Raw genomic sequence first — 9,040 nt, forward strand, 5'->3', positions numbered from 1 at the left:
AATATACCTGAATTAGTTAGTTGGGGCAATCTGGCCAAATAAACCTATGTTTGTTCTATCAGAAAGGTGTCATTTTTAAAATCCACCTGAATTTATTTTCAGGATAAGCTTAAGATTTATTTTGGGCTGATTTCAATGGCGTAGTTGTCACACATGTATTTAGTATAGTCGGGAAATATAAAAGAGAACGTTTGGGCATTTATTATTTTCGATAGAGGACAACTTGTTTTTTGTGAGAAAGGAGAACATGTCGTCCTCCAAAAAGAGGACGCATGTTAGATCTAGCCAATCATACATGTGGTACAATTCATGTCCAATGTTTTGCTTTGTTTCTGACACATGTAGCGCCATTAAGCTACTTTAGGTCAAGCTCATTGCGCCGTTTGGGTCCAAACCATAGTGGTGGAATACCTTTCAACATTCTTCCATACGTAACTATGTCTTCAGCTCATAAATTGTCACGTTCCCATGTGTATCAAGCTGGCAGGACACATACAGGCAATCCAACACAACAGGGCAATGATGTTTACCAACGGATAGAGCACGTTTGCCGGCCCGTCTGACGTCACAGTGCATTCCATTTCGCGTCATAGACGATTGTGATTTTCGGGCGTCAACAAAAACAGCGTAAATCTGTGGCTTTTGGCTCCGTTTGACGATCACAACACCGTTAAAATCAGGTTTTCTATCTTTTAGGCTTACGTAACAGTAAACAACCTCAGGAAAGGCGTGCTATGACCAAAGGTAACTAATTTATTTTAAAATTTGTCGAAGATGAAAATCACCAAACAGTTTTATTGTGTTTAACGCAGAAAACGTATAATAACATATGGAAGATACCAATGGGCCCATAGGGGTTTGTCTTTCCAACTTGATTCGTTCACCGATGCAAATATACATATTTTTTTTATTTGGTAACACTGTAGTAAACGTTCTTCTAAGTTAGGCGTTTCTTGCTGTGGCCCTTAACAGGAATGCGACAATTGGAAGAGACTTATGTGTCGCGGGAAGCCGCCAGGCCTTTGTTTTCGATTCGAACCGGACGAAAAGGATCAGCTCAGGAATTTTGCCATCAGGGGACATCGCGCGTCCGGCATTTCCGTTCGGTAGCGTGTGATGGCGGCCAGCCGCGCCCGCAACGCCTCTGCAATTGAGGTATTGGTCGTGGTTAGATTGGCCAGGTGATCCACAAGGTAAGACCGCGATTGTCGTGCCCTGTCGTGGAACACGCCGATTGTGACCACAGGTGTTCGGCAGGAAAGAGGGCAGGTCTGTCCGCCTTTGCCTGACAGGTGATAAGATAAACTGAAGATGACGGGCACAGGATAACAACAACCGTCGTCGATCTATTAATAGCAGCTATTAACCCTTGTGAACGATTGTAATCAATTAAAAGCGACATTTCGGGCAAGATTTACTTGCTAATTATCGTTTGGCATATCGCACGAACAAGTTCAACTGCCCGTGAGTCATCATCCCTTAGCTGGAAAGTATATTTAATCGCACCGCAAATAACATTTAAATACCGTCAGTTGTTCGAATTCAGATCGGTGCTGGCAGGTCTGTGTTGGAGATTGGCGCTTCTCCACATCCGACGTCATGGTTGGTCACGTGACCTTGTATACGGAAGCGCGCGCAGGCCTCTCGAGATCGCATTGACGCCAAGAGGCCTTTGCGCGACCCTGGGCCCTATGGGAAATCTTGAAGTGTGCGAACAGCCGAGTTGTGGAGGACTGCTGACAAGGCCAGGAATGTTGGGTGCTCGAAGGAGGAACGCTGCGCTGATAGGACGGGCGCCCCTTCGGCAGACGTACTTATGTGATGTTGCTCCTATACCAGTATGATGTCACCCCTCGGCTTAGCCCAACACACCGGGGCACTGTAATGCATAATGAACACATGGCAACGACGATGATCGAAAGGTCGCTCGGGCTGAATGCAAAACCGTAAAGCCTCGAAGGCGAAAAACTTTGGTTTTTTGACGTACATTCTTCAAGTAGGCTATTTAATTGCAGTTTGTTTTTCGAATGTAAAATATGTGATGACAAAGGTGCTAAAAATGCATTATTATTCAGATCATCCACAATTTAAATACAGTGGTTAATAATTATTAATATATTATAATATATCAGCTGCACAAACCTTACTTTCGCTTTAACATATATTTGCAAATCGCGCCGGTATAGCCTCAGGTTAGTCTTTCGGCCAAATACATGTGCCGTTAGGTCATTTTTTGACGATTGTTACGGTAAAATTCGCGACAGACATACAAACAATAGCGGATTTCGTGAACAGTGCTTGTCACCACAAACAAACGGAACAATCGAGAAACAAATAGCCGCACTTGGTCGAACCTCGAGTGTTATTTGCATCAACTCATTACGGTACAGACTGAGGTGTGGCCTCTTAAACGCACAAGGCAATTAGTGGCGACACGAAAACAAAAGCCTCTTCATCAAAGAGTCAATCACAAGCGACACCACTGAATTACAGACCAACGACTTTACGACAGTGACGTATAGCCACAAGGCTTATTCTTCAGAATGGGGCAAAATACTGTAATTGGCCGCACATCACTATGAGGGCCCAAAGTGGATTCCATTGACATAACGGGTGGTGACGTCAGAGCTTTGAGTGCCCGTGACGTCACATCCCCTGGTGCAGCCCCCTCTTTGAATCGCCAGTATATACACGCACCCATCCGTTATGGCGCAATTACACGAATTAGTCCAAGTGGTTCGATCCTACGGTTGTAGTCTAATGGGGGAAGGCGGGAGGCGCAAGAAAGCCTGATTGTTTTATCCACCCTTCAAGTACGCCTTTTATTTCGCAGTAGAACGACGGATGCTACTTGAAAAAAGTACTCCGGGTTCATGGAAACATTTTACCGATACCAATTATTTCAATTGTTTGAATATGAAATGCTGCTCTTTGTTTTCGTTTCCAAGGGCGTCTTCTGCCAAGACAACCATATTGCGGCTTATATGAATGCAATATATACATATGTACTTCTATTAACAAACACAGCTGGTGTTTCGATTAAGTATTACAGTGTGCGGATTTTTCTCGACTTAATTGCAATGACGAAATGCGAAATTGTCCGGCAATGGGCAGCTCATAGCAATCCCTGCCTCTAATCCTCTCAAAGGCGTTGTAAACAGCACAATCAATCGCGGCAGTCCATATGACAAGCGAAAAACAATTCTGGCATCTCGAGAAAAGCGTCGTCTAATCTCGAGAATCTTAGACCGTCCACATATGGTGCGGGGCCTAACCTTAGAGTATTGATGTATAATCGCAGGCGTTATGATGTGTGTCATGGTATGTGTTCATCGGCAGGTGCTGAACCAGACACTCGGATAAACACGTAAATAAACCAGCGGTGAACATCCCCGCCATATACACAGATCAGATCCGCTGTAATCCGTTTAACCGATATTGCTTCTGGTGAACTTTGGAACTTTTTTCTCGGTGTAATGTGGTGACAAGTTTAATATTCATGTGTTTGTTTTTGTGTTTATTGCCAGCACGCCTCGATTCATTGTGGCCGTCTAGAATAGCGCGCCATTATTGGAAATGAGTCAATTGTGTCTAACTGTGACAAATAAACTACAACGTATCTTGCTTTTTATAACAAATTAAGCCTCAACAAACAAACATGTTGCATGAGTTTTATAACTGCTAAACAAGCTTTTTGCGTTCGAGAATGCCAAATTGATAGAAAATACCATTTAAAAATTGATTCAAAGTTTAATGAGTCGCGAAAGCGCGCTTTGACGCGTGCAATTAAAGTTAATAAACATTGCTTCAAAAAATCTATAACATTCCTAAATGACCCCTTGGAATGACATGGCCCATTTTATGTACACAACAGAGTTCTCAACAGGTCGTAATTAAATAACATCTTTGAAGTGTGTTTTCCCATGTTCTCAGAATGCGGCGAGTACAGACAACTTCCTAACGAGCTCCAGTTATGCCAGATTATGTAATCGCAGTTAAGATAAGCGAATCTGGTCATCGCACGCACTTCCAGGTAAAATGACAACTTGTCCAACGTTAATTTGCCACTGCCTAGTCGCCTAACGAGCGAAGAATTAGCAAAGGAATGCCTTTGAGCTTTAGTGTTGGTTCTTGACAACTCAGGGGAAAATCGACCAGGACGCTATAGGCGTAATTAAAATTAATTTTAGCCTTTTTCTCGCCAGTTTGTGCGTGTGTCCCAACATCAATGACAGCCAGCGATCATTCAATTCTCCTTAAATGCTTCAGCCGCCAAGGGTCGTATGGTTCATTACTCCCCGGAAGAAAATAACAACATAGGCGTCAAATGCGAAGCTGAGTCATCTGCACAATTGCCAATTACCAGCATGCAATATAGCAACGAGTTAATTACTCTACAGGCCCAGTCAATGGCTTGTTTGCCACGGCCGGATGCTCGCTTTGGTCCGCCGCCATGTTGTTTTGACTTCTTGAGCTTTGACCACAAACTCTCGCGTGCTGCTGGATCATTACGAGTGGCGTCTGGCAATAATTGTTTCAGGATCGTGACTGCTTCGTCGATAATTTGTGTATAATACGAGCAGCGTTCATCGACAGGATTAGAGTGATTTTGGAGCGGGGAATCGTAGGCAATTTGCCGCCCTTAAATATGTTTATTACGTAAGGGTTTCACTTGGCGACCGCTCTTGCTTAGCCTCAGCTCGACTGACGCACAGTCGCAAATGGACCGCTGCGGTTGCGCCACTTTTTCGACAACATCCGTTCCAAACTAACCGCAAGAACTGTTTGGTCGATACCACAATTGTGTTGCCATGGTGTCAGAGTGCCCAACTGAAAGGCCAACATTTAGTAGAGCAAACATCACTCCACTATGCCTTGTCTTATCTTTTTCTATAAATAAAGAGGCGACACGAATGAGCGACAAAAACATCAAAGACTTATTTTTATTTGCGAACAAGCCCACAGTGCAGTGCACGATAAACTTAGACGACCTGTATCGACCTCGTGGTAACACAGCGAAGGTCAGTGCAAACGGAACCAAGGAATTTGTTTATACACGATTGGCTCATCATCATTATTTACGAAACCGGACTTCCTCATGTCAATAAGAGCAAGAACCCCACTTCCATGCGAGCCAAGATCGATGGTCGTTTAGACTAAAGTTTATGCTTTCTAAACTCCTATGATGTAATCTTACAGGATTCTCTTAACTTTAGTCATGACAGAATGTCAAATGTGTTGTTGGGGCTGATGGAGGGCGCAGGTTAAAGTCCTTTGGCTTGTGCATTACCGTATCTAGCCACTCTATCAAGCAATACGCGCGTCAGTCGGGTCGTTTCAGTGAAAAGCCGAACGACCGCAAAGGGAACATTTTGCGCAGATATGAGTCTCTAATGGCTGAAGTGATTTGAGCGCAACGCCCATCATACACAAGATCTTCCAATGTCCCTAATGTCGGGCGCCCTTTTTCGGTATTACTTTAACCACAGCGCTGCGCAATCTTACGGAGATTAATGACTGAAGTCCGTTTAAGTAATAGCAGTTTTGTCATCATTACCATTCTCTGCTGTTTATACCAGTTATCCAAATGTGTTGATGTTTTCGTGTTACATATCATACACAGGGATTACGTAATTCCAGCAGTCAGTTATAGCCACGTGCTATATAAATGAAATTAAACACAAGGTGCATATTTATTCAATACGGGTAATTTTCATGGATTCCAAAATTATCCACCGGCCAAATTGTAGGTCATATATAACGTACGTCGAGGGTGTTCCAAAATGTTGCATGTCGGTCAACTTCGCCAAGTCATTGTTTACCTTTTCGTTTGCACGACAGGTCAGGATGCGAGTGGGGATGAGCCATTTGAATGAGGATCAACTTTCCCGGGAACGTCAATTACGCACGCACGCCCTGCTGAGCGGCAGGCAAAGACACCACATTGCGGTGTAGGACCTCATGGCGGGATCGCATGACAACCAGCATTTGACACCCGTATCGCTTGTTTATCTATCCACGATAAACTGTCCCCGTTCCAAGGTCTCTCACGCGATTCTGGGCCGGTGTAACATCAACAACTACGGGTTCGCCCACTCTTCGTTTTGTCACAAAGCCGCCGGTCTCAGTGATTTGTCACGCTACTCAGATTTTGCCTTGTTTTCTTCCGCGGTTTGTCCATACTGACGTCACTAGGGGGGCTTAGATGTATCGCCTCATTATAGCAATGCACCTACAGGCAAGCGACCGCACGCGAGGGGCCGATTTGCATTTGGAGAAACGCTTAAATTGGAGAAAATGTCCGGTAAGCCATTCATCACAATTTACATGTGAAGTAATTAGCCTCGCAGATGCAAATTTTAAGACAAACATCTGCCGCATACCAGGTGGCATTTGTTTTCAACAAAAAAATTCCAGTAAACTCAAATGACTTCCAAATTAGTCAGTCCCGGGACGGATTGGCAACACAGTCTTCCGTGTTTGCATTGAAACGGATCTGTCTTAAGCCCTGGCGAAAACAGCAACTGTTAAAACCAAGCTTGTTTACCCCATCTGTGCAACTCGCTGGTATATAGGAATGACGCATCACAGTACGAAATGGGCCGTGGAAAAAGGATGTGTTGACGGGAGGCTGTGGGTTCGGTGAGAATCAATGCGGAGCGACACGAAAACACGCGAGGTCGCCACCGACACTGAAAAAAGGTGAAAACCAAACAGAAGACAAACGCAAGAAACCGCGAGAACTTTCTCAATGAGCGATGGATGTTAGTAGGGCTTCGCGAGGATGGTTTGTTTACGCTACGGAACAAAAATCTGCGCTTATCCGATATCAAATCAGCCTCGGTCTATGCTCGTCGCACGCAACCTGGCGAGGCAAAATAATAAGCAGACCTTTAGCAATGAAGGCACATGATCGGTCTTCAGTCAAAACCAATTCTGCGGGTGCTTTGTGTTCAAAGAAAAAGGCTCCCTAATGGCCCCGACGAAAATGTCTTGATAGGGATCACCTCACGTCACTCCGCTCAGGGGAAGAATACACGAATAGACTGAACTGTTGACTTGTTTACTGTAATTTTTAAGGCAATTTACTGATTAGGTTTTGTTTTTCTCTGAGCGTCTTCGCAGTTTGGCAAACTTCCATTTTAGGACAAGGGAATACATACATGAGCGATGTGAGCACTTTTCGCGCATTGGCAAGAAATCCAATGATCTCTGTGCGTAAGCCCTATCGTTTATCATACTTCTTACCCTTGGCGATTACGTATGCTGCGCACGGAAGCCCTGGGCATTACACAAGTAGCGGTTAGCGCAGACTTTCAACCTTTAGTGGTTCTTCTCTCGTCAAACCAAACTTTCAATGTCGAGAGATAAAGTTCCAACCAAGTTGTAAACGTGATATGATACAATCGAGAGCTCTATGAGTAAACTAGCCGCATGACAACCCAAAAAGAAGCCTTGGAGAGGGCCCTCGGGTTCACAATGATTAAGCACCACATTTGACTGCAAACGATCTCTTGCGGTCTTTGCTTGTCATTTCCATTCTAATTCTTGGCGCAGATCTAGCTATTCTGGTGCCCTTCGGAATTGTATTGTTTGTGTGGATTGCACATTTGAATCGTGGTTTCATGACATCGGCATGAAAATATTGTATTTAATGCACACAATGGATCACTTGTTAACATCGCCAAGAAATCCAGGGATATATTGGGTATTTCCAGTTTACGGTAGCTTAAACTCGGTTTATTGCATTTAAACACTACGCTTTTAGTGATAAAAAAGAACATTTCCCTTTTCCACAACTGCAGAACAATATACAAAAGATAGTCGCAATGTTTTGGGTCTGATGCTTTTTGTTCACTGGAAAAATTGGTCCATGTTTGATGTGCATAACATTTTCTTGACAATGGTCTATTATCGTTTTTCATAAATTGCAAACCCGTCAGGTTGTGACACATCAAAGAAAGAAAAATAGAAAACAAATAACCATAGGTCAAAACAGTGCGCACTGTTTGTAGCTTATCGTGCTTTGACTCGATGCTTTTAGATAAAATGAAAAAAACATGAAACAAAGGAAAACCTCAAACAAAGTTCTTCCTTATAGAAATTTATTCTTTTTCTGATGAAGGTGTGATGACTTTTATGGCTTCATTAACAGAGCTGGGAGATTACGAAAGGGGAAACCGTGATTGGTCGATCCTACGAAGACGAACAATCACTTCGTTTGTGCCGTGGCGGCCACAGAGACCAGCCTCAGGGTGCAGTTTATTATTGTCTGTCAGGCTTCGTCCTAAGCCGACCTTGCGCTCTTGTCACGCAAGACTCAACCTCCGAAGATGGTAATTCGGGTCAGGTTATGTGCCCCGCCCGCCTCGCTGTTATTGGTCGACCCACTTTTCTCTTCCACGCAAATCAATGACATAACAGTTCGCTGTAGCGAGTTTCCGCGAGGTCTGTTCACCGATTTTACAGTCGAGCTGGGATGACCCGGGTTTAGGCCGTATTTTGTTTAACTTAATTTAGTTTATCGGTCAAACATTTTTCAGCTACAATAAAAGAAGCCACATACATCGCTCAACAATTGACATAAAAATCTTTTTTCAGATTCTTTATCGAGGAAACACTCAAACAAGGAAGTAGATTGAAACTGAATGTTGCTTCTAACAGCAACAAACCGCCGTTTCGTGCCAAGTGCATAAAACAGCAACAAATTTACAACACAACGACATGTCTTTTGAAAGGTCGCCTATGGCAGGTCGTGGGGAGTGGCGCCCCAAAGGTCAAGTAAAAAATTCGGACAATTTTTATGCGTCTTCTCTCGGTGAGAGTAACAACACGGCGCTTGTCATAAGGTAACGTAGCGCATAGTTCGAGTCAGGCCTAAGAGAAGAAGCAGTCCTGGTTTCTTGGCAAAGCTGTTGATAAACACTTCGTCTCAAATTAGTAATCCTGCCGACAGACCGCTTCCGGCGGTGACGAAAATGCCTAAATTCCTTCTTAAACCGCCTACGGCACCTCATTCCGTCCATTTTCTTGTTGTTTG

The 9,040-nt window shown here is 43.8% G+C and overlaps 1 protein-coding gene across 1 annotated transcript; it reads right to left on the minus strand.

The window, feature by feature from the left end:
• Nucleotides 1-504: 504 nt before the first annotated feature.
• Nucleotides 505-1,691, minus strand: LOC145223129 (uncharacterized). Its single transcript, XM_080089471.1, has 2 exons — nt 1,527-1,691; nt 505-1,346 (listed from the first exon to the last, which is right to left on the minus strand). Exons 1-2 carry the CDS (start codon nt 1,599-1,601, stop codon nt 1,053-1,055), a joined length of 369 nt encoding a protein of 122 aa, XP_079945597.1. The 5' UTR covers nt 1,602-1,691; the 3' UTR covers nt 505-1,052.
• Nucleotides 1,692-9,040: the final 7,349 nt, after the last annotated feature.

Source organism: Phallusia mammillata, chromosome 4 (genome assembly GCF_965637545.1).
Source record: "Phallusia mammillata chromosome 4, kaPhaMamm4.hap1.1, whole genome shotgun sequence".
Lineage (NCBI taxonomy): Eukaryota > Metazoa > Chordata > Ascidiacea > Phlebobranchia > Ascidiidae > Phallusia > Phallusia mammillata.